This window comes from Lemur catta, chromosome 21 (genome assembly GCF_020740605.2).
Source record: "Lemur catta isolate mLemCat1 chromosome 21, mLemCat1.pri, whole genome shotgun sequence".
Lineage (NCBI taxonomy): Eukaryota > Metazoa > Chordata > Mammalia > Primates > Lemuridae > Lemur > Lemur catta.
The window spans coordinates 15573345-15598552 of NC_059148.1; the positions used below are offsets into that span (position 1 = coordinate 15573345).

The following is a 25208-nucleotide window of genomic DNA, read 5'->3' on the forward strand; positions in this document are numbered from 1 at the left end:
GCTGATGGACTCAGGGCCAGGCTGGGCTAGGGCCAGCCCTGCCAGCGCACCACCACTGATCCGCCACCAACTGCGAGGCCCAGGAACTGGGGGCCTGGCAGCTGCTGCCATGATAGCAGCTGGTTGGCCATGCCTGGCAGGGGGCTTTGAGGAACCAGGCCCAAGTCCCACTCTCTTCAACAGGGCTTGCCAGTGATATCCTCACTTGTTTCTTAAGATTTCTGTCCACTCATGATTTGGGGGGATTTAACAGAGTGTATGTGCAATCCTGAAGTGCTGTGTTCTAGTACTGGCTCAAATTGGCCGAACATCCTCGGGCCAGCTGTGAGGAGAGGGCACCAACCCCCAGGGGCCTAGGACCCTATAAAGGCCAGAGATCAGACTGAATGTCTAACCCTGCTCTGCTACTTCCTAGCTGTGGCCTGGGCAGGCGCCTTCAGCCCTCAGTGCCTCACTTTACCCATCTGTACTATGGGGCTGAAAACAGTACCTACCTCCTAGGTGGAGTTGTCAGAACTGGCTGAGAGCACGGAAAGGACCATGGGCCTCACACCCTCCAGCCCTTCATTCCACGGGCAGGGACTGGAGGCTCAGGGAAGGGGGCGATGTTCTCAGGGTCCCACAGCCAGGCAGAGCCACACTGGGAGGGGTTACACTGAGAGCCAAGCAGGAAAGGTCGATGAAAACGGCACAGTGACCATTCTGCCCTCTTGTCCTCCAGCTGGCAGCTGTCCCTGAAGAATGAGACACAGGGGGAGTAGGTGACGGGCACATCATGGATCACTGCTTGAAAGGGTCAAAAACTTTATTCGCAGGCCTTGTTTTGTGTTTGAATATACAGGTTTCCTGCCGTCCAGGGAGAAAGTGAAGTGGTGTCTTGCTGCACGAGGTTTGGGGGCTTGCCTTGGGCTCTGTCCCCATCCCCTCCCGGCCAGCACAGCTGGGGGAAGGTGCCTGCTCGCTGGCCCCATGGATTGCTCCGCTGTGGGATAAGGCACTGTGTGTTCTCCAGGAAGGCGCTCGTGGCTGGCTGGTGGACGACAAGGCGGCCTTCTCAGGGGCTGCAAAGCTGAGGCTGTTGAGGGGTTGAGTTGAACTTGGGGCCCTGGCAGGGGCCAACTGGTGAGGAGGCCCCAGGCTGTGGGACAGCAGCTCCTCCCTGCTGGCCCTGGTGCAGCGGCCTCAGGACAGGATCATGCCTTTGCTTCTCTTGCGGTCGGCCATGGTTCTCCGGTTGTGGTTGGCCCTCGTCGCCTTGCTGGCTTCCTTCTTCCTGCGTTCCTGCGCTGTTTCACGGCTCTGCCCGTGGCCCCGGGGGCCGCCCGCCACTGCTGTCGAGCTGTCGTGCCGGTACCTGAGGGAGCAACAACCCATCCCAGGAGATTCTGTCACTGGAAGAGGCTCTGATGGGAAGAACCCACAGCCTGCCTCGGTGGTCACTGGGAGAGGACACACAACTTGGGCCAGGTCGCCTATGTCCCAACTTCAGAGGGGAGGAGAAACGGAGCCAGGCGAGGTGGGGCTCTGGCCAGCCCAGAGCCTGCTGCTTTCTCTTCTCTGAACCTTGGTTCCCGAGGGGCCCAGCGCTGTTTTGTGGGGCAGGAGCAGCGAGTGGGCTGACTGCAGCCCACACCGGGGGGACAGAGCTTGGGTGGATGCCTCCCTTCTCCATCCAGGGCCACATGCTACAGATGACACACTACTCCTGTTCTACACCCCAGGGCCTGGCTCGGCGGTCTCCAAAGACCAAGTGCACTCACAGACATGACCTAGGACCTTTTTAGACCATCTCAATTGCTGGGATTGCCCAAAGCTCTGTGCTTGGGAGTTGGGAGGATGGGAAGTCAGAGTTGCTCTGCTGCCTGCTCAACAAGCTTCTGTGGCTCCCTATTGCCTTCAGAATGAACTCTAAATACCTTCCCTTGTAGTGAGGTCTTGAGCATCAGTAGGTAGTGCACCCTGAATGAACCCAGGGCCAGGAAGGGGGAATGGCCTTCTACCCTTGGCTTGGCCTTAACTGGAGGCAGATCCTGGGCCCCTCTGGACTGTTTCCTCACTGGGAAGATGAGGGGCTGGATTAGAGGAGTCTCTGGCTACCCACTCCCAGCTCCCCTCTGAAGACCCCTTTCCCCGACCACACCTGCACTTTCCTGCCTTTCTGTCCTCCCATCACAAACTCCTCTGCGCCTTTTCCACCCAGCTCAAGTGCCCCTGTCCCTACCATGTCTCTCTCAGCCATGGATGATGTGCGCCTATCTGTCTGGGACCTCTCGCATTTTACACTCTGACACCAGCTAGCCCTGGACATGCTGGGCTCCCACACTGGGTGATGAACCCCTTGCCATGGTCATTAAGTAATGGTTATGAGTGTGGACCCAGAGCTGAGCCATCTGGGCTCAATCTTCTCTCCACCATCTGCTGGCTGTGTGACCTTTGGCAGGTTACTTAACATCTCTGGGCTTGCATTTTTTCATTTGCAAAATGAGGTTTTCATGATCACTAAATTGATACACATGAAGCACTTAGGGTTTATGTATGGGCTTCCTCAAGGGGGTTGGCGGGACCTTCCCCACGTGGGTTCCCTCCTACCAGAAACAGCCCTTGAATGCTCACCCTTTCCTGGCGAGAAAGGCCATGCGCCTGGCTTCTGCCTTCTCCCTCAGCACTGCAGGGTCCTGCACGAAATGGTCAGGCTGTAGAGGGGAGAGGAGACAAAACCTGGAATTGCTGCAATGAGGCCCTGCCCAGGTGAATCTCATTCATGCCTCCAGCAGGGGGACGCTGCCTGCAGAGTGACGCCAGAATGGAGTGAGCTCGCTGTGGTCTGAGGTTTCCACGAGGAGCCCCCTACTCACCTCTTCCCCGTGGGGGAGGCAGCAGGAGGGCCTGGGGCTGCTAGGGTAGATGGACTGTGGCTGGAGTGTGACAGTGACATGGGAGTGGGGGGAGGGGCAGGAAGGCCACTGCAAGAGGCCATGCAGGGGCTGAAAACCAAGAGAGCCCTGGAGGCCAACTTATCCTGGAAGCTGGAGGCCTCGGCCTCACTCTGGTGCCACCAGCCCCACGCTGTGGGAGCGCCCGCTCTCGAGGACAGCCTTCCGTGCCCAGAGTGCGAGAAGCCTGGACCGGTGCAGGAGAAAACTGCAACCTAGGGACCACAGGCAGGCTTTGGTGGTTAGCAGTTTTGTAAAAAAAAAAAAAACCAAACCCAAACAAAACAAGTGGAATTAGTAACATGTGCAAACTGGTAGATATTACATAAAAATCTGGGCTGACCCTTTGCCTAGGAAGGGAAATCCGTGGCAACTTCAGGCCCGTGCTTGCACTGGGGAGCCCTTCGGGCAGGGTGCGTGCCTCCCACCCCTCAGGGCAGTCTCCACCAGGCCCTGCTACTCATGGTGACCTGAGCCTGGAAACCTGTGAATTTGTCACCCTGGTGGGAGGGCCTGAGAGGCTCAAGGGGTCCAGGCTACTGCCCCATTCACCAGAGTAGTACCGCTTTCAACTGTTTTATATGTTGCAGTTTTAGTTAAGATTTCATTTGGAGAAGTTCAGCTGCTAAAAAATAGAATTTTCAAACCCACTCGTCCAGATGACCTCCCAGGGCCCTTGGGTGCCAACTGCTCTCTGAATTTAAGAATTGCCATCCTGGGTGCCGTAGTCGACAGCTGCTCTTCCCCAGTCCCGAGGCTTCTGGGCCTAATGAACCTGGCAGCTCAAAGGCCCAGCCTCTAATCTGTGCCCTGGGCAGCAGAGGCAAGTTCTAAGCCAGCAGCTCTCCAAGCAGACATCGTGGGCTTGAAGGGACCCCTTCTGTCCCCGGCAGTGATGCGCAGAGGGGTGGGGGGGCGAAGTGCTCCTCATTCACCCTTCAGAACTGCACCCTCCCCTTCATCTGCCCCTGCCAAGGAAGTACCTTGGGGGCCTCATCTTCAGCCTCCTCCTCCTCATCGTCGTCCTCCTCCTGCCCTTCTCCGGGCACTTTGGTTCTCAGCACCTGAGGGATGGTGAAGGGTCTGAGGGTTTGGAGACAAAGTGAGATCAAAGATTAGGCTCTGGCTGGAGAGAGAACTTCAAGGAGGAGGAACTCGGCAGGGTGCGAGGGGGCTGCTGGGATGGGGACAGGCCTGGGAGGCTGGGAAACACCAATGTGCTTCTCAGGCCAGCTTTGTTTCTTTGAGGGTACCAGGGTTTCACGTGGGGCCAAAGGAGAGGCTGAGCTGGGGCCCTGGAGGTCGCCAGTCCTCCATTAGTCAGGGCAGCTCTGCTTTTTGGTTTGTTTTTTAGAATGGGGTCTTTTGCTCCATTGCCCAGGCTGGTGTGCAGTGGTGCAGTCATAGCTCACTGTAGGCTCCTGGGCTCAAGCAATCCTCCTGCTTGAGCCTCCCAAGTAGCCAGGACTACCGGAGTATAGTGTGCCCTGCTAACTTTATTTTTTGTAGAGAGGGGGTTTTGCCATGTGCCCAGGCTGGTCTTGAACTCTTGGCCTCAACAGATCCTCCTGCCTCAGCCTCCTGAGTTACTGGTGTGAGCCACAGTGCCCAGCAGCTTTGCTTTGATCTGTGCTGGGGACTCTCCATAAGATCCCACCAGGAAAAGTTTTCTGCAGTTAAGAAGAAAAATATAGGCTGGGTGCGGTGGCTCAGGTCTATAATCCTAGCACTCTGGGAGGCCGAGGTGGGAGGACTGCTTGAGGTCAGGAGTTCAAGACCAGCTTGAGCAAGAGCGAGCCCTGTCTCTACTAAAAACAGAAAAAAAAATTAGCCAGGCAACTAAAAATAGAAACGAAAAATTAGCCGGGCATGGTGGTATGTACCTGTAGTGCGAGCTACTCGGGAGGCTGAGGCAGGAGGATCGCTTGAGCTCAGGAGTTTGAGGTTGCTGTGAGCTAGGCTGATGCCACAGCACTCTAGCCCAGGCAACAGAGCGAGACTCTGTCTACCCCCCCCCATTCCCTCCCCCACCAAAAAAAAGAAGAAGAAAAATGTAAAACTACTGCATGCGAGCAAATGCCCACTCAGGGTGGGCTGGGGTGGAGGAACACTGGAGTGGGAGTCAGGGAGCCTGGATTTGGGCCCTGATTCTGTCACTGACTTGCTCATGTGATCAGGGCTGTGGCTTCCTCATCTGTATAAACAAGAAGCTGCGGGAGACCCGTGGGCCTGACAGCTGCTCTGCCCTGGAATGTTCCCCGTCCTACGGCCTCACCTGCGGCTGATGAGCTCATCATCGGAGTCTGCATCGTTGGCGCCCACCTGGTTACCATCGTAGGTGTCGTCATACTCATCCTCGTAGTCGTCACCGTGGTAGGGCAGGCTCTCACCTGGCTGCAGCGGCACCTGCAACGGCAGAACCACGGGTCAGAAGGGCTCAGAGGCTGGCCCAGTCTCCCCTGCCCAGCAAAGGCCCAGCCTTGGGTGGCCTCTACCTCCTCCACCACCATGCTGTACTGCTCGTAGCGCTGCCGCTGCGCCGCCACCTCCCGCTTGTCATTCAGCAGACTCCGCGTGTTTTCTTCCTTCCTGGTGCCAAGGGGGAATGGCAGGGAGAGAGGAAGGAAAACCATCAGGCTTGGACAGCTGCAGAGTGCACAGGGTCTGGAGAGGCCACGGGCTCTCGCTTCTGCACCTCCCAGACTGGCACAAACTGAGACAAGTGAAATCAAGCATTGGTGAGGGCGTGGGAGGGTAGGACTCTCATCGCTGCTGGTGCCCACGGGGACAGGTCCAGCCACTTCAGAGGACATCCCAAGAGCTGCCAGGTTTTTTGTTTGTTTTTTTGACACAGAGTCTCCCTTTGTCGCCCCAGGTAGAGTGCAGTGGTGTCATCATAGCTCACTGCAACCTCAAACTCCTAGGCTCAAGAGATCCTCCTGCCTCAGCCTCCCAAGTAGCTGGGACTACATGCCCAGCTAATTTTTCTATTTTTAGTAAAGACAGGGTCTTGCTCTTGCTCGGGCTGGTCTTGAACTCCTGGGTTCAAGCAATCTTTCCACCTTGGGCTCCCAGAGTGCTAGGATTACAGGTGTGAGCCACCACACCTGGCCGAGAGCTGCTGTTAAAATGCAAAACGTACACACTTTTTGACCAGAAAATCCCCTTTCAAGGCATTTACCCTAGAGAAACGCTGGCTGTGTGCACAAAGAGGCCTGGTCAGGGATTTTCTTTTGAGCATTGTTTGTAACAGTGGAAAATGGAAAGCAACTAATGTCCGTCATGAGTGAAATGGTCAAATGAACCATGCCACACCTGTATTACAAATCACTGTGCGGTAGTTCTCAAGAACGACATTGATCTATTTGTGCTGACAGGGAAAGAATTCTAAGACTTCTTCCCAAGTAAAACAGCAAGCTAAAGAAAAATGCATATAGTATGATCCCAAAAGCAAACAAGACCGACTCTGTTTCTATGGACCCATATCCATGTACGTAAATGCACTGAGACAGGGCTCATAAGCCCCCCACACCAAATGACAATGGTTACTCCTAGCAGGGACCTGGGGTTTGAATCTTCTAAAACAAACAAAAATTTAAGAAAGAACAAGACTACACATGGGTTTCCTACTGAGTTCAAGGGAGGCCAAGGGACCTCTGGATTGTGAGGCGTGGAGGGGCCCTGGCCTCCTCCTCTCACCCCTGCTTCACCATAGCAGCCTTCTATCTGTTCCACGGTTCAAGCTTCCATGTAAGATTTCACTGGAACAAAAAGTCTGAAAGTCCAACTCCTGTCACGTCACAGGGGAGGAAACTTGGGTACATTGGAGTCAGGGGGAAGGGACATGCTTGGGGTCACCGTGAGTGGTAGCACAGCCATGGCAGGGACTCAGGCCTCTTGACTTATGGCTTTGTAAACCTGTAAAAATAAAAAACAACCTGGCTTGTCAGACACATATATAAGCCTGTGGAATGTAGCTTCTAGCCCCTCAGGGGAAAATCAATAGGAGACGCCAGGCAAGAAAATCCAGCTTAGCTGTGAAATCGGGTCTCTGGAATGTATCAAGGGTATGGCAAAAAAAAAAAAAAGAGACACAAAGCCGGACACAGCTCCCATAAAAATCTCCTATTAAGTGGCTTTTGGGGCAGGGAGGGGCAGGCATCTGAGTCTGCCTGCCTGGGAGACTGGAGCAGGTCGGGGCTGTGGCCTCCAGCCTGTCAGGCTTGGATCTGCCTTTCTTCAACCGTCCCATTAAGGATCCACTATGTGCCATGCAGGGTGGAAGGCTGAGCTGGGGAGAGATTCAGAAACAAGTAAAATAGGAATCTGCCCCCATGAACTCACAAGGGCAGTAGGGGTGACGGGCAAGCAAACGACAGCCACCACGAAATGTGCCGAATGGAGGCACGGCTGCCCGGGAGACAAAGGAGAAATGCACTCTGGCTTGGGGGGGTCCAGCCAGGGGCCTGGAGGAAGGGGCAACGGAGTCTCCATGCTGGGGGTATCTGATCAGACCGGGAGCCCCAGGGTGTGGCAGAAAGGATGGTGCATTTGATTTGGACCGGGGAGAAATCTCAGTCCACAGGATTCTTCCACATCCACCAGGGAAGGTGGTCTGTGACTGCGGCCTTGGCCCTCTACCTGCCTTTCTTCATCAAGTCGGGAAAGAGGTGGAGAAGAAGTGAAAGGGAACCAAGCTAGTCCAGGTGGTTGGTGCCATGGCAGGAGCACAGCCATGCATTCGACACACATTTCCCAAGGGGCTACGAGGTGCCAGGATCTGTGCTGGGCCAGGGGACAGAGGACGAATGAGAGGTGTCCCCAGACTTTCTTCCGTATCTTTGGCTCCTGGTGCATCCTGTTGGACGTGCTATGTGGCCTCTGGTTAAGTGGCTTACTGGCAGGGCCAGACAGAGAAGCCTGGCAAACTCTGCCTGCCCCAGCTGTATGCCCTGGGAGAGGACACAGGTAGGGACAGTGAGCCGCACCTGGGCAGTCTGTCCAGGGAGTTTCGGGTCTGGCCCTACAACCTCATTTGGAGCCAGGAAGGAAAGGAAAAATCTTCTCCAGCCAGGAGAAGATCTGTCAGAGGGCCAGAACTTCAGTCAAGTCTGGAGACACAGGCAACAGTGGCTTCAGAGGCTGTCTTCAGAGCAGATAGCTTCCTCAGCCTCCTACAAGATGGCAGCAAGCCCAGGGAATACGCAGGGTCCCCTGAAACCTGACAACCTTGCCCTTCCTCATCTCCTCACGCCTGTCCTTCAGGGCCCAACTCAAACTGGTCCTCAGGGGTGTGACTCCTGCCTTTGAACCTCTAAAGGGCCTGCAGAGGCAATAAGTCATTCCTTTTCCAAGATTAGGGGATCCAGAGAGGTAGAGCAACCTTTCCAAGGTCACACAGCTTCTGACAGTAGAGCTAGGGCCAAATGCAGGTCTCCTGACTCAGGCCTACTCTGCCACTTCCTGGGTTGTGTGACCACAGCCAAGTCCTTTATCCTCACCAAGTCTCAGTTCCTTCTCCCTGCACCTGTTTCCCAGGGCTGATGTGAGAAAGAAATATGATATGATGTGCAGAAGTGGACCCAGCACCTGCTAGGCCCAACAGAATGAATCCTGTTTCTTTTACTGCACGACTTGTGAGAGCCTTTAATGTGCTAATGTGCTCTGTGACTCCCCAAAAAGCAGACAGAATGCACAGACATTTTGGGGGATAGAACCTTTTTTGAGGGAGAATACTTGTTATCTTCCGGGGCACCACAGAACAGTCCAAAGGCGTTAGGGGACCCCACCTTATACATCCTGCCTCCCTCACTGGCTACGATGCACCTGTAGCACACGCGCTTGGTGCCTGCCTGACAGCCGTGCTCCCCCTCACCCACACGCTCCACAGAGCCTCATCTGGCTCAGGTGTTTCCGCCTCTCCACCCCGCATTGCGGCTCCAGGCCTCGGCCCTGTGATGTGCTTCTCCTGACGAGATATAAAAGGAATCTGGGAAAGGTTTCCTACTCGCTAGGAGAGGTATGGGAAGACCTAATCTGGACTTTCGCCTGCACTGTTGTTTCTGGAGGCCATTGTTTCAGCTGTGACCATCGGGCGAGGGCCCAAGAGACAGAAAGGATACCTCCTGGATGACCACAGGTTAATTAAGCCTAGACTACCCTACCCTGTATCTCCTTGTCATGCAAGGAAATGGATTTTCTCACTACTTAAGTCACTGAGTGGACCCTATCTGATTCAACAACACACACACTTTAACTCAAGTAGAATCTGCCTTGTGCTACTTAATTTCTCATATGCTCCCCAAGGGCAGGGCTCTGAGCCTCTCCACCCCACCTACATTAGGACAGGTGTCCCGGCACCCCTGTACCTTCCCACTCTGTCATTACTTGTTTAATGGTCTCTTTCCCACGGTCTCTGGGCCATTTGAGGGCAAGGCTGGCTCACCTTGTTTCCCTGGTGTCTAGCACAGGATCTGGCTCTAGTAAATTGCTTAATAAATATTTGCTGAATGAATAAATAAATAATGAACACATGAATGGAGGCTTTGCCTCTTTGCAATCCCCAGCCCCTGAGCTACTTAGCACAGTGAGTCCCTCTGCCTGGCAGCCTGAAGGGCCCAGGAGCAAGGACACAGCCCTTCAGAAAACTGCTCACCTCAGTGCCAACTCCTCTGCTGACCCTGACAGCTGAGACTAGCCCTTTGGCAAAGCTCGTGGGTGACCTATGACCCAGATAGGGTGAGACGGAACCTTACAATACCATAGGCCCTGGGCAAACACATAGATCAAAGTCAAGGGGAAAGGCCATGTCCAGAGATGCCTAAGCTATGTGGGGGACCTGCCAATCAGGCTCCCGGGTTGCAGCAGGGGCCAGCCTTCTACCCCTTGTCTGCCCCTTTCCCACAGCTGAAGCTGCAGGGAGTCACACTGGCTTGGAATAGCGGCCACCAATACAGGATAACATCTATGGCCTGGGATCTGGGGATGTCGCAATGTTGCAGGATAACATCTCTAGTCTGGGATCTGGGGATGTCGCAATGCGTATGACTAAGCAGTTTGCAAGGGCTTCCTGTCCAGCCAGCCAGATGGCCTCATAGCCACCCTGCGCCCACTCCCGAAGCCCTTGGCCAGACAAGCTTGCAGCTCTGGATAGCCCTAGGGAGGAGGTATAGCATGGGGCCCTAACTGAAGCAGCAGCTGGCACTTCTGCCACCAGGACTCCTACCACAAGAACGAGGCTGGTCTCCTCCCTCTCTGAACCTCACCACCCCCATCTATATGACAGGGGAAAGGGCAAGCTGTACTTGTCCAAAGGTCCCCTGACTTCTGGATTCCACAAACCAACACCATTGCAGAACTTTGGGGGACTAGTGTGGTGTTGCCAACATCTTATTTTGCAGTTCTCTACTTGGATGTCATACTCTCTACCATCACCTCTGACTCTTGGTCCTCCGATGGGTCAATATCCCAAAACTGGGTGATCTTTTCAAAACTTAAAATGTGCCAGCTCATGGGACCCTTGCCATGCTCACTATGGGGCCACTGCCCCTCTTGTTTACTCTGCTTGGAAGGCTTTTCCTTCCCCTCTTTGCAGAAATGACCCCTCCTCACCCTTCAGCTCTTGGTCCCACATCATTTTCTCAGAGGAGCCCTCCTGCCTGTGGTGAAGCCCCTACCAAAGGCTCGGAAGTCTGTGCGCCTCCACCTCATAGTGCTCGTTATGTCTGCAATTTGACATTGCTTGTGTGATGAGCTGATTAATGCAAACTCCTCGTGGGCAGGGGCCGTGTCTGTTTCACTCCCTGCTACATCCCCAGAACCTAATTAATCCAGGCCCTAGAATGCCGTAAAACTGGACAAATATTTGTTGAATGAATAAATAAATCACAAATGGACTTTTCAATGCCAAAATAGTAGAAAGAACATAAACTAAAAATAAATAGAAAGGCCTTAAAATGGAATACGGTCACCTTCTGAAAGCTCACTCAGTGCAAAAAAGTCCTTAATTTTCTCATTTTGTCCCAGCCTGGAAAAAAGCAGGTCAAAGAGTGGCTTCTGGGAAGCACTGTTGAGCTCTACCACCCAGAGATCTGATGGTCAACACATGGAAAGATGTGAGACGAAGGGAAGAAGGGGACAGTTTTGGCCCTTCTGGCACTTTGCTATCAACACGGAGGATTTACCAACCTCCCTGCACAGAGTTGGGGTCTGAAACATCATCGTTAAAGAACGTGCTTCCACCTGCCGGGAGCGCACAGGTCCAGGGCTGAAACTCCGTGGCCAGTTCTGTAAACAGGGAGCCCTTGCTTACTCTCACTTTCGCTCCGCACTTCCAGCGTTGGGGTACCTGGAACCCTGCGGCCCGCTGCACTCACCTCCTGCCCTTGTGCACCCGGCTCAGGTCCACTGAGTCCCTGCTGAACACGTCAAACTCATCGTTCTGGAAGATGTTGTGACGAGATGTCAGCAGGGGCGTTGGGTCTGGTTTCACCTGTCTGGGTGGAAGGGGGGACACTGAGATCAACTTAAGGGGGCTCTGCCATCCGATGCCCACCTGAACCCCACTTCCCCCTGCCATGCTGTATCCATCAGATGTTTCACTCCTTGTCAACAGCGTACCTAGGACACAACCCAAAAAACTTTTAAAGGGGAGACAAGGCTCTTCCCTCACCAGTCCCTGCCTGGGTATGCAGTCACACCTGAAACGAAGCTCCCCTTCATTCTCTGAGTGCTGTTCATACAGGTTTTCTCTCCATTTCTTAAAAGCTCTACCCCTCATTTAATGCTCACAAAAGCCCTATGAGACAGGCAGTCAGAGATCACTCAACTCCATTGTGCCTCAGTGCCCTCATCTGTAAAATGGGGCACAAAGAGGCTGAGGAGCTTGTCTAAAGGCACAGAGTTAACTTCACTCATTCATTTGGTAAACATCATCTGTTCATGGACAAAACACTAGCTATGCACCAGTTCCTACTGTCCCTTGGGGCCTTCAGGGCAGCAGCAGGCCAAACTCAGAAAGGGCAGGTGTGAAGTGAGAAGCTCTGGTCGTCCTCTCTCAGAAATCCACTGGGAAGGTGGTAATGCAGGGGCAGGTCAGGAACTCAGGAGCTCTGAAGGGCTCAGCAACCCTTTGTCATATCCCGAGTCTCTAATCGCGTCTCTAATCGGTCTTCCCACAAAGTGTGGCAGGGATGTCCAGCTGTGCCCACTCCCTGCCCTGCATGGGGCAGGTGAGACCCTGCTGGAGGACCTAAGGTTTTTATTAATATGTTTGGCCAAAGAGGACGTTAGTTTAAATGGCTGGGAAACACCACTGTGGGAAAGAGAGCAAGCTGAGTCCTGGGCCACGAGGGAAGGAAGAGTGGGAGGCAGAGGAAGGCCCCCCACCCCGAGGCAGCCTGGGCACTGGGAGCCTCCTCCTGCTGTCTCTCCCACCTGTCTAGGCTGCGGTCCAGCTGGCTGAGGGGCGGGGCCAGCCGCTCCTCCAGGATGTTGTTGATCACCTGCTCCGGGTCGTAATGGTAGTGCTCCAGGCAGGCCAGGATGAAGCCCTCACCAAGGTCTGGCAGCAGGTCTTTCACTTGCGAGATGAGCGAGTCCAGCTCCACGCCGCACACGGCGGGGCCCAGGGCAGCCGCTGCTCCCATGCACTGTCACGAGAGCCAGAGTAAAGGAGGGGACAGCTAAGTCTGGCAAATGATAGGGCAACAGGCCCCTAAACAGCACTGGACTCGATGTCAGGGGACCTGGTTTGAGTCCTGGCCTTGCCTCTCCTGAATGTGAGATCTTAGCCAAGTGACTCAGGTCACTCTGAGACTCCATTTCCTCCTCTGTTAAAAAGTGGGGTGGGGGGTTGTAACTTACCAGCTGAGCTGCTTCTGGCTGTGTGACTTTGGGCAGGGTGCTTCCCCTCTCTGAATCTGTTTCATCCTTACAAAATGGGCACGCTACCACTCACCTCATGGGGTTGTTTCAAATGATTCAAAGAAAAGCTGTACATAAAGCAGCGAGCACAGCACCTGGCCCAGGCTGGGCACTCCATAAATGGCTGTGCTTTCTACGAATCAAGAACTTTTCCTTCCTTGTAAAGTTTGTTTGTTTAAAAAAAGAAAATAAAAGAACTTTCCCAACTCCAGCAACTGACTGATGCTGGAGTGGAACAGCATCCCTGAGACCCGGGCTGTGTGGAGATGTTCCCTTTCAATTATATTCTTTCCAGTGAGGGAGATTCATTTTATATATTGCTCAATGTGGCTTAATTTGGTTAGCCTTTTAATTTAAGGAAACTTACAAATCACAGCAATAAAATCCTCTGTGACTCAGATCAGCATTTGTTAATGGAGGAGGAAGAGCCAGCCAGGCTCAGAGTGTTCCATGCAACTGCCCTGGGAATCCCGACAAGCTCACGCAGGCGGGTGCTGCACTTATCCCCGCCTTACAGAGGAGGAACCAAGGCTCAGGGTGAGTGATGTGCCTAAGGCCATACAGCTGGCAGCTGGCAGGACCAGGCTACACCCGTGAGCTGCCCGACCTGAGTCCCTGTGGTCTCAATCCCCAGATCACACTGCCTCCCAACATGCAGGAAAGCGTCCTGGGCTCAGTGGCCAATGAATGCAGCTGCAGACTTGGCCAGTTCTGGAAAGAAGGCATCAGATCCAAGGTTTCCAAATTTGCTCAGTGGAGCCCTGCAGGCCCGTGGAGGGGCTTCCAGGGAGGCCAAGAGGAGGTTCTGGCACTGCTCCCAGCTGCAGTCAAAGGAGCTCCACTTTCATCTACACAGAGGAGAGGTCCAGGAAGGATTCACGGGGGGAAAGCTTTGCCTCTCCATTTTACAGAGGGGAAACTGAGGCTGCAATAGCTTCAGCAACTTGCTGTCTCCTCACACCCAGTCCAGCATGCCCTCAGCTTGGGACTCTGTAAAGGCAGCACAGAGCTGGCCAGTAGCTCCAGGCTGTCAATTCCCAAAGAAATCTTTTCTCCTGAGCCTAAAAACAAAAAGGGAGATTTCCTGCTGCCCTAACCTCTCAGATGGGGCCAGGAGGGGCCGAGGAAGCAGGGGAGACCACCATCCCAGACACATACCTCCTCTTCCTCCAAGTTCTCTGGATGTGATGACGTTTGACTGACTGGCTCCGCCGCTACCACGACGCCATTATGTTTCCCATTGGGCTGCTCAGCCACTGACGGGTCTTTAGTGTCCATGGCTTTCTGTCTGTCCACTCCTTCCCACGCACTCTCAACTGCCTGGAGGATATAAGCAGTCCGCGTCTCGTCCCTGGGAGGACATGTTAAGGGGTCTCTCTCGGGTCTCACGGCCTTTTCTGCCTCCCTGGCTCTGCGGCATTGTAATTTCTCAGTCTCTCCTCAGCATCTTCTGCCAGGGCCCTTCTGGCCTGCACCCAGTGGGTGTTACGGGCACCTGGGCTGCATGGGGAAATGGGCCAGACCACCGCACACTGCCCTGCACCCCAGCACATGCCACTCGGCAGAGAGCAGCTCCCAGTAGAGACAGGGCCAGAGATGCCATCACAATGTCCTGGGACACGGGTTTGGATAAACCAGCAGCTCCTCTTCTGTACTGACCTACAGGAGGAGAGCCTGACAGGGCCATGGCCATTGGGCCTCCGGTCCTACCAGCTGAGGGCACTCTGCAGAGGCTGGGGACCCACAGGCCTGCTCCTTCCTGCCCCACCCTCTCTGCCACCCTGGGCACTGTCAAGACAGAAATCTGAGAGTGGCCTTAGACTCCCTCACTCCACTTCTAGTCCAAACTGGCATCTTCCATGCCTAGATGCCAGCAACAGCCTCTCCCTGGCCTCACAGTTGGCCCAGGCCAGTCCATTCTCCTCCTTGTGCCACAGGAAGCTTTTCCAAACTATGGAACTACCCATGTCACCGCCTGTTTCACAGCCTTCCCTGCTCCCCAGTGCTTGCAGGACAGAGCCCAAACTTCTGAGTGATGGTCACCTCAGGGCTGTGCAGGTCGCCAGCCCTCAGCTTACCTGCCATGGCCCAACACCCACTTTTGGGAGACTCCTCCCCTATGGCCGCACCCTGCACTCTACCCACGACATCTGTGCGCTCCTCAGAGGAGCCTGTTTGCTCCGTCCTCCATCCACAGGGGACACTCTTGTCCTTGCCATTAGCACTTGGCTTGGCCTTCTCCTATTCCTCCCACTGTTCCCGGGTTGGACATCACTTCTGTCTGACACCCCCACCCGGAGCTCTGTTGTGTGAGGTGCCTCCTCTGGTTTCCTGCCCTTTGACTCCCTCCCACCGCCCCTCCTGCAGTGAGGTCTGTGAGGGCAGGGCGGAGTTCATCTTGGTCATACAGGCCCAGACACTCCTAGAGTGTCACCTTGAGAAAGCAGGACTGCAACTCCCCTGCCCCAAGCATCAGAGCAGTCATCTCCTCTAGAAAGAGGGGGGCTAGGGTGTGGGTGGGCCTCTTCAGACAGCCGGCTGACCCTTAGCTCCAGAGGTTTTCTGGAGCTAAACCTCTCTCTGCTCCTCTGGGTCCCAGAAACCTGTCTGTAACCTAGTCAGACCGGGCCCTGCCACGTGGGCTGTGGTAGGATACAAGACTGACGAGGCCTGCTGCAGCAAGCTGATGTCTTCAGCCACAGGGAAGAGTGCATCATAGTCCCGGAGGAACCTGCGGGGTGGAGAACACACGAGAAGGACAGGGCTGGGACCACAGGGACACTGTTCCACTGCAGGACACTCCCTGTGTCTGCTGCCCAACCTTAGAGTGCCAGGACCTTAGAGCAGGGGTGAGCCTGTGGCAGGGGCTCTGTCACGTGTGGCCTCGTGAGAGCTGGTGGGAGGACCATGAGCCTGTCCCACTGCTGGTCCCAGCTCAGCCGTACTCACCTCTTCTCCTGCAGCAAGGAGCTGAAGATCTGCAGGAACTCTTCGATGAAGCCCTGAACATTGTCACAGCTGCAACAGGACACCAGGGAGGATGAGCCCACGTAATGTAACATGATCGCAGCTCCCTCTCATGCCGCCCTGCCCCTCTGCAAGGCTGTGGCCCGTTAGCAGAAAGAGACATTTTTCTCATCTGTTCAGCCAACCCCAGAGCAAAGGAGGTGGCCAAGATGAAGTGACAGCAACTCTCTGGGCTTGGGGAGGAGGCTCTTCCAACGGGAGGCAGTTCTGGAAGGCTTACCTGCTTTCTAGGATGGGGAGGAGGCAGATCTGGTTCAGGATTATGTGAAAAATCTCCATTAGCTTCTTCTTGGAATGGGAGAGCCTCTGCCATAGGTCACCTAGCAGCCTGTGAAGGCCAGAGAGAAAAAGGAAAGAGATTTAGGAGACAAAAAGGCACCGAGGGAGCTCCTCCCTAGCAGCTGCAGGTGCCTCCCCAGGGCAGAGAAGGCCTCAAGGGTCAGTGCTGAGAGCAGCTGGCAAAAGGCCACAGGCCTGGAGTGGCCAGCGGAATCTGGGGCCGCTTCTCAGTTCAAACAGTGGGTCAGGAACCAGCAGTCTGGTTACCAAAGAGCTTGGAACGACAGCTGAGGGGAGGCCTTAAACGCAGGGCCCATCCATCGTATTAACTGTATTTTGGGGACACAGGGGCAATGGACTTAATGCCTAGGTACAAGCAGGACTTTGAGACAAATCTCCTTTGTGCTGTTTGGTAACACGTAACTCTCTACTTGTCACAATCTTTCTCCTTAGGACCTCACACAATTCCTTAGAGAGCACTATTTTTTTTAAATCTTAAGAATTAAAAAAAAAAATGCAGAGGCCAGGAGGCAGCCAGGTAGAGACAGGCGAGTCTGAAGCTGCATGGTCCTTGGTCCTACCCCTTTGTCTTAGCGATGGGGATGCTGAAGTCTGGGGAAGGCAGAGCCTGGGCTCGGGCCTCTCTTTCCCAAAACAACATCCTTAGTTTAGTCCCCGCCTCACCTGCTGTCTTCAAGCCTCCTCTTCTTAATTGCAGACTCCATTTCGGGAATTGCCACTTCGTAAAAGGAAGCCAGCCTGCAGGGGCATGCATGGGTAAAACGTGGGATTAGTTCAGCAAGGCCACACTTCGTGAGAAAGTCAAAGCAAACCCAAGCGAGCGGGAAGGTCTATTTCCTGTTTCCACACAATTTTCTCCAAGGGCTCCCCTGGCTCCTCCCCAAAGCCACCCCACATTGACCGCTGTGGCTAGTCCTAGTAACAGCCTCATGGGAAGTGACCTGTAGCTGTGTCCTTCGTTCGAATGGGAAACCAAGGCCTGCCCAGATAGGCTCATTCTAACAGAGTAACCAGATGGCCACCCAGGACTCTGAGGTTTGAGAAACAGACACAAGGTTACTCCTTTTTCTTACTCAAAAGCTGCCAGCTTTATGTGCACTGAAATGTACATGTATATGTTAACCTTTCTTAGATTAGTTACATGATAGAAAAAGCTTTAGCTTTGGCAATAAAAACAGTTTTGGCATGATTTGGAATCTTTAAAAATTGTTTTAATGTGAAAATGTCAACACAATATTTGTATTTGTTCGAAACAGGCTAAATGTTCTTTTTTCACATTGGTTTATGAGTTAAGCCAGTTAGCACTGTTCCTATAACTTGTTATTCAACTTATTTATTTTTTGGAGATGAGGTCTGGCTACATTGCCCAGGCTGATCTCGAACTCCTGGCCTCAAGTGATCCTCCCACCTCGGCCTCTCAAGTAGCTGGGATTACAGGCACCCAGCTTATAATGTTTATAAAATTTAAAATGATATATACAATAATATCATTTTCAAATAAATGTAATTAAACTAATTGAAAAAAAAAAAGAAGAAAACAACTGCTAGCAGCTCCCTACCTCCTACGACAGCAAACCATAATCCTTCTCTCTGGTACATCTGTACCTGGCACAGTGTAGCCAACCTTACATCTCACCTCAGTGACTTCACACGTACCCTGTGACTTCACACGTACCCTCTTCCCAACTCAAATTCTAACTCTCCATCCCAGCCCACAGCCCCTCACCATCCTCCCAGAGATCAGCATTCCCATAGCCCCCTGGCTTCCTCTCAGGCTAACTCCGCCATGGCTCTCCTCATCTTCCTCCTCCTCCTCCTCCTCCTCCTCCTCTATGCAGCATTCCAGGCCTACCTCCTCCCTGGGCACTTCCTGATCCTGCTCACCCTCCTTCCCAGAACTAGAGGCACTGCACCTGGAATACGTTGCCCTGACAACTGAAAATGCACTGCCTCTATTGTGTAGTGTCATTCTTCCTTCAAACATCTTACACTTCCTAAAGCCAGAACAGCAGCTTAAGTGCCTAGGACAGTGCTCAATTTGTAGCAGGTGCTCTATAAATAATTGTCCATCCATTGGCCGGTTTCTGGCAACATCTACCCTACTGCAGCAGAAGGTAACTAGGCCAAAAGAGGCAGGCCCCACTAGGCCCGCAGCATGGCACTAGAAGAAGACAGAGAGGGCAGTTTGGCCCAAACGGGTTCAGTTGTTGCCAGGATACATTGCTGGTGGGAGGGTAAATTGGAACAACCCCTATGGAGGGCGATTTGGCAAGATCTATGAAAATTAAAAATGCACATACCATCTGTCCCTGTAATTTTACTTCTAGGAATTATTCCTCAGATACACTTGCAAAGGTACAAAATCATGTGTGTGCAAAGTTAGTCTTTGTAGTATTTTTCTATAATAGCAAAAAACTGAAAAAATCCTAAAGGACCATCTATGGCATCTGGTTCCCCATCCGATAGAATTCTACCCAGCCATACCAACGATGGAGGGTGCTTTATGCCCTGATACAGCATCAGCATTAAGTGAAAAAATAAAATGCACATAGTACATATAATACCCATGATATTCCAGCATTCAATTTTTTAAAAGGGGGCAGATATATAATGTATGTATCTGTCTATGGAAAATTCCACAAAAGAACTAATGACAATGGTTGTGTGTGAGGAACAGAACTGAAAAAGGGAGACTTTCCACTGTATATTTTATACTTTTTGAGTTTTGAACTGTGTGAATGTATTATACATTCATAAAAATAAAGGACAGAAAGAGATACACTCAGATATCCTTGGGTAGACGTGAGAGGAAGGAGGAAGAAGGTTGTTAGGAGAGCAATCAGCAACAGAGCTGTGTGGGCCACTGGAACCCCTTTTGGAGAGTTCTGGGGAGAGGAGGCGGCTGCATTTGCTCAGAGGGTGTGTTCTCCGCCTGCCCCCAGCACAGCTGGAATAGGCTGGGCCAGCTCCAGGCTGTTTGTGGGCCAAAGGCAGTGTCCCTTTTAGTCAAACATGCTTCCCTTTCTTCCTTCTCACCCCTGCCTCTGTCGTTCCTTGCAGGACAGTCAGCTCTTCCAAAACTTATAGCTCCTTCCATCTCCAAAGACCCTCGCAAAAGCAGGTTGTGCCACATTTGGGGAGATGCTTTAACAAAATGGGAAAATGCCCATGATACATGAAAATGAGCAGGGTATAAAATTCTAAAACTAGTGTGATCTCTCAGTGATTTGAATTTCCTACTTTTCTGTATTTCCCAAATTTCCAACAAGCATGTGCCACTTTTATCATGAGAAAAGATATCTTTTTTAAAAAGTGGGCAGCTACCTACAGTCCCATCCCAATCTTTTCTTCTAGGGAAGATGCTGATCGGCACTGTAATACTCTCTGGAAGGCTTATCGATCCTAATGTCTGATTGTCATAAGCTGAGGAGACCAGGGAGGGGTCACGGCACCAGCTGCCATCTCTGGCACATGTAAGCACTAGATAAATGTTCTGTTGAATGGGAAAGTAAATGACAGAATGGACGGATGGCTGGATGGTGGGGTTGGGCAGCTCCCAGGAACTGCTGTGAATGGGAGGGAGAGATGCCTGCTAAGAGTGACAATCAGAGGCCACTGAGAACTGGCCCAAGCCTGTGTTGCCAGGCAACACGCAGGTTGCCAGCCCCTTCACCATGGCCTGGGAATGCTGCACAAGGAACAGATGCTCATGGTGCTAAGATGGCAAAGTGCTGTCCCCCTCCCTGTCCCATATTCTCCTCCGTGTCTGTCTTCATCCCAGTAGGATCTTTCTACGAGTCCCCTGGATAAAAGCCTCCCTGCTGCCTGTAGAATAAAGGCCGTGCCAGCACATACAAGGTTCCTCACAATCTGACTTCTACTGACTTATCCCAAGTCAGCTCTTGTTACTGGCTCGTTTTCCTGCTGTCCTGGTGTCCCCACTGCCTGCCTCCTGGTGCACCCTGTTCCCTGGCTCTCCCCAGAACACACTCTGGGCCTTTGCATCTTCACTTCACCTACCTGGAATGCCCTTCCTGGCACTGCAAGTTTTTTTTTTTCTGGACTGAAAGACAAATAGATGGAACTTTGTCTGGAAGATTTCTGTTCATTCTTCAAGACCTGTTTATTTATTTATTTATTTATTTTTTAAGAGAAAGAGTGTCTCTCTGGCGCCTAGGCTGGAGTACAGTGATGTGATCATAGCTTACTGCAACCTTGAACTCCTGGGCTCAAGTGATCCTCCTGCCTCACCCTCCATGTAGCTGGGACCACAAGTGTGCATCACCATGTCTAGCTAATTTTTAAAATGTTTTGTAGACATGGGGTCTTGCGATGTTGCCCAAGCTGGTCTCAAACTCCTGGCCTCAAGCAATCCTCCTGCCTCAGCTTCCCAAAGTGCTGAGATTACAGGTGTGAGCCACCATGCCTGGCATTCAAGACCTCTCTTAAGGGTCACTTCCTGGCCCCGCCCTTATTGTTTCCTTGTAGATGCTGGGCTAGACGCTGAAGTCCTCAAGCCTTTTGTTTCTTCTTTTTTCCCATTCATTCATTCATTTATTTATTCCTCAGCTCCCGCCCCTCTAGACCATTTCTTATTGACTCCCTGTGCCTGCCCATAATAGGGGCTTTGAAACAAAATGAATCGGAACTGAAACTACCCTTTTCTTGGTTGTGTTATTGGTTTTTTCCCCTCCTGTCCTATTCTTAGCCAAAAATGGGAGTGCTTCTAAAAGGCTGGCTCCACACAAGCAGGCGCTTTAACTGTCTTCGTCACTGCCGTGTCCCCAGGCTGGAGGAAGAAGTGACACACGCTAAGCACCCAATAAACATTTCTTAAATGAGCATGTGAACCAGAACCTCTACTTCAACAGCCAGAACTACTGCCGTACCTGTAACAAAAGTCGTGCTTCTGGAAGGTCTGGCAAGCAAGAGGGAAGATATCCAGAAAGGCCCAAAGTGTAGTGCAGGTATCACAAAGGTAGAGAACAATGTCCTTTAAGTCCTATTGCCAAAAGAAAACAATGCATTACTCTTCTCTGCCCCCATAAACAGATCTGCGGTGAGTCTGAGACAAAGTTGACAAAGTTGGGGTCTCCAACAGGCAGGATGTGGCGCAGGAGGAAGAGATCACTGGAGGTCCTGGGCAAAGCCCGGCTCTGTGTCCAGCAGCAAAATCTGGGCAAGTCCCCTAACCTCTCTAAGCCTCAGGTCTTGCCACTGTAGCTCTACAGACCTCCAGCCTACGCTCTCTAGAAGGATTACTTCTAGTTCTAAGATAATAGGAGTCTCTTCTAAGATGAAGGAAAACCAAGCCCTGAATCTGAAGACATTTCTCGTCCTGTGCAGGGAAGGAACACTCCAGTGAGGATAAGAATACCAAGCCCGCACTTTTCTCCCATTTTGAAGAGGATATACAGAACATGGGGTGCTTTCTCAGACACTTTCCTGATTCTCTTGACACCTCTGAAAAGTAGGCTGGGCAGCTGCTAGGATCTCCATTTTACAGATGAGGAAACCGAGGTTCAGAGGGGTAAAATGATTTGCTCCTGCAGCACCTGGCATGTGCCCTGCTGAAACGAGATTGCAAGCTCCAGGAGGGCAGGAGGCTCATGGCTGCCTCCTTCCTGCTCTACCTCCAGTGCTTAGTGCAGTACCTGACACACGTCTGGGCTCCTTAAATGTCTGCCTTCTGTCTGTCGTCCCCATAGACTCTAATTTCCATGAGAGCAGGACCGTGTCTGCTTTTGCTCACTACTTTACCTCAAGGCCTAGCATAGGGCCTGCCACGTGCTGGGGCTTCTCGATACAACTCTACTAAAGGAATGATGAGCTCAGTGAAGGCACAAAGGGGCCTGTTGAGCGAAGTGAGTTAGTTCTAGACCCCCATCCTCTGAATTCTAGTTCCCTGTTCTTCCCATTGCTCCATCAGTGAAGCTCCCAGAGAGAACTGCAAATCTGCTGAAAGTGCTCTAAGTCTGAGTGATGGGAATACACAGCCACTCACTGAGCTGGGGCGAGGGGCTGCAAGAGGCTGGGCTGAAGGGCAACCTCACCAGCAGAGGCATGTCGCTGGGGGTCAACCGGCCCCTCTCCTCGAGTTTCTGGGGTGTGGCGCTGGCCCCGTCCCCTTGCAAACCACAGTGCTGGAGGATATTGCTGAAGACCTGTGAAAGGCAAAAAGGACTCTCTGACGTCCTAATAAACCAGGGCTGGGATCCCCGCCTGCAGCCAGGACTGGGTAACATAGAAACTGTCTTAGAATCTTTGAAATTGGTACCTATGTCCCTGGGATACCGGCTGAGACAATGACCTTCTCAGAGAGTGGGGTCAGAGTAAAAACTGTGTAAGATGAGGATTATGGGAGCATCCTTCTTACAGATTGCGAAGAGAGCTGAAAAGACAACATGTATGTAAAGCTCCCAGAATCTGGCAGGTATTTTCTGACTGGATGGGCTGACCAAGTGTCTGATAATGAGCATTTAAGACATATCTTTAGCAATATATAACGGATTTTTGGAACCCCTATAGATGGCTATTTATGGGAACTATATTGAAATAAAAGACAAACAAACAGTGGGGGGAAAACAGAGCCCACTGTAAAATATAGACGTATCAAATGGAGAGTGCTGTCTTTAGGCAAGCATGTAACTATTCCAAAAGTCCCTGTAAATAGTGGATATCTCTTGGAGGTGGGGTTATGCGGGAAGAGTAATATTCCTCTTTCTGTTTGCAAATATTTTCCAAATTTTCCACAATGAACATTATTTCATGAAATGATTTTGTAAAACTTTTAAGCTCTTATTTGAGAAACATGGGTCTCTTAGAGGAACATCCTCAGAGGCCTATGGCTGTTGGCAAGTGACACAAAAGGCAAGCCAAACTCTTTTTGTGTGAGTGCCAGTGAGCCCTTAGATTTCAGTCCTGTTCAAGAGGGGGAAGGGTAAATGTGAAGGGGTGTGGTCTGGGGAGATGGCCCTAGAGAGGCGGGTGGGGAACAAACATGTCCCTCGGCTCTTGCAGAAGTCAAGGAACACCATCACGTGGAGGAAAGGGTTGGGGTCTGCTTCCCAACTCACCCTCCCCTGGGCAGGGCGAAAGCTGGTACCTGAAGGATGGTGGGCATGGTTTCATCCAGGTCATTATAGTAACTTGGCTGCTGGGTAAAGATGTTTCCTAAAGAAGAGAAAAGTAGGAATTGGGAAAAGGTGGAAGTTGGGGGTGGGGAGGTGGTGAAAAGGACACGTTGCAAACGGTTGTCAGCACTTTCTGTGACCTTTCTCCCCTTTTCTAAGCCTGTCTATGGCTAGGACCTAGGACTAGTCCTGGCCTCAGGCCCTGCTGGCACTGAGCGTTGGCCCAGCCTAGAAACTTCTCCAGGGTGGGGGAGGGACCTTGCTCAGTACAGTTTAACCTTTTAAGCACCTCTGCCTAGCGAATTACATGAAAGACCTGCCCTGGTCAAACCAGCTCGTCCAGACATCCCCAGGGATTGATCACACTTGGGCACTGTGCCTCCTATGACGGCTTTGGCTTTGGAATCGGGAGTTAGTCATCCAGGAAAATTAGGAGATACGATCTCTTTGCTCAAGAAACCTGGATGCAATATTCCAGGACCCTTGCCAGGCCACACCTCCAAAAATGTGAGGAGACTCCAGGGAGAAATTTCTCTGGAAATTCTCGTACCCTTCCCTTTTGAATATGCTAGCCATACTCATCCATGCTACTCCAAGGTGAGAGGCCTGAGAGAGAGCTGCAGAGAGATTTACCACACGTTTGCAGCTGATTTACCACACATTTGCAGTTGTTCCTATAAAATGAAGCCCGTCTCCAAGTGTTTACTACTCCCCAAGTGCTGCTGCTGGGAGTGCGTAGGTTAGAGCATATGGTAACTGGAACAGAGACCAAGTGTTCCAGCTGCCCAAATGGCAAGGAAGAGGGGAGGGAAGGGGGAGGATCGCAGCTAGCTGGGGGACATGACCATGTGAAATACCAATGCCAGTAAGAGGCCAGGGCCCTTCATCCCCTGTAACCCCGGCATCCAAGGCCAGCTGGTATTAGTATGTTCTGAATTCTAGGTGTCCTCTGCCTTTAGTCAGGTGTGCCCTTGGTTTCCTTCCTGATGACCCTGCAGCCCTCGCCAGACCCCAGAGGATTTAAAAAATGAATGAGTTCAAAAGCCAGAGCTGGGTGAGTAAGCAAGTCACTAGGTGGCTGGACTTTCTGTACACACTTTCCTGGAGGCCACTTCATTCCTTGATTCCAGAAAGCTCAGTTTTACCAGCACGGGCTTGCTTAGCACCTCCCACCTCCAGATGGGCGCTGATCCCGCAACCTGTGAAGGTGCACCTAGACCATCTGCACCCACCTCCTACTCCTGACAAGCAAGGAATGACTGAGCTATCTCCCTAGCACCCTCTGCTTTTCCTTGTAAAACCCTCCTATAATTATACTCAAGGTCAAGTCCAAACTCCTGGCCATGGCACAAAAGGCCCTTGAGATCTGACCCCTGCTGACATCCTAGGCCACCCTCTTCCCGTTCTCTACATTGCATTCCTTCCTCAAACTATCCTCAACCTCAGACAATGAGCCCTGTCCCCTCCTTCTGCCTGGAGTACCCTCCCAGAGCTAACGCCACTATAAGGGAGGTGTCACCTTCTCCAGGGAGAAGCCTCCCACGACTCCCAGGGCCGCACCGTGTTCCCCATGTCATCCCGACCACCTAGCACTGGGGAGGCACTCCCTCACGATCCTTCCCGTGCTAAAGCCTAAGTAACAGCGGTGTTTTACAAGCATCAATATAGATCAAATTTCACAGTCTATCCTTGATGTCTTCCAAATCCCTTTCCTCTCCTTTATCTGATTCCAATGACAGTGAAGATCTTTTTAACTTTTGATCTCCTAAAGAAATAATAAAAAGGTAAGGAACGGCAATGGCGTCTTCCAAAATGTCCCTTCTCAGATGAAAGCAGTTCAGAAACCCATGGCGAATGGCAGCGATTGCCAAATGGGTCACTGCAGTCCACG

At 52.2% G+C, this 25208-nt stretch overlaps 1 protein-coding gene across 2 annotated transcripts in view; it reads right to left on the reverse strand.

Moving 5' to 3' along the window:
• Positions 1-787: 787 nt before the first annotated feature.
• ASCC2 (activating signal cointegrator 1 complex subunit 2) overlaps positions 788-25208 on the reverse strand; it is a 39887-nt gene continuing 15466 nt past the window's right edge. For both annotated transcript variants that reach the window (XM_045534428.1, XM_045534427.1), the window contains 15 exons: positions 23290-23357; positions 22238-22348; positions 21074-21186; positions 16848-16922; positions 16105-16212; positions 15807-15875; positions 15514-15588; positions 14016-14208; positions 12369-12583; positions 11309-11428; positions 5429-5522; positions 5209-5339; positions 3917-4016; positions 2614-2693; positions 788-1354 (listed from right to left, as the gene is read on the reverse strand). In XM_045534428.1, coding sequence (XP_045390384.1) covers positions 1183-1354; positions 2614-2693; positions 3917-4016; positions 5209-5339; positions 5429-5522; positions 11309-11428; positions 12369-12583; positions 14016-14208; positions 15514-15588; positions 15807-15875; positions 16105-16212; positions 16848-16922; positions 21074-21186; positions 22238-22348; positions 23290-23357 — 1724 coding nt within the window. In that variant the 3' untranslated portion in view covers positions 788-1182. The remainder of the gene's footprint in view (positions 1355-2613; positions 2694-3916; positions 4017-5208; positions 5340-5428; positions 5523-11308; positions 11429-12368; positions 12584-14015; positions 14209-15513; positions 15589-15806; positions 15876-16104; positions 16213-16847; positions 16923-21073; positions 21187-22237; positions 22349-23289; positions 23358-25208) is intronic.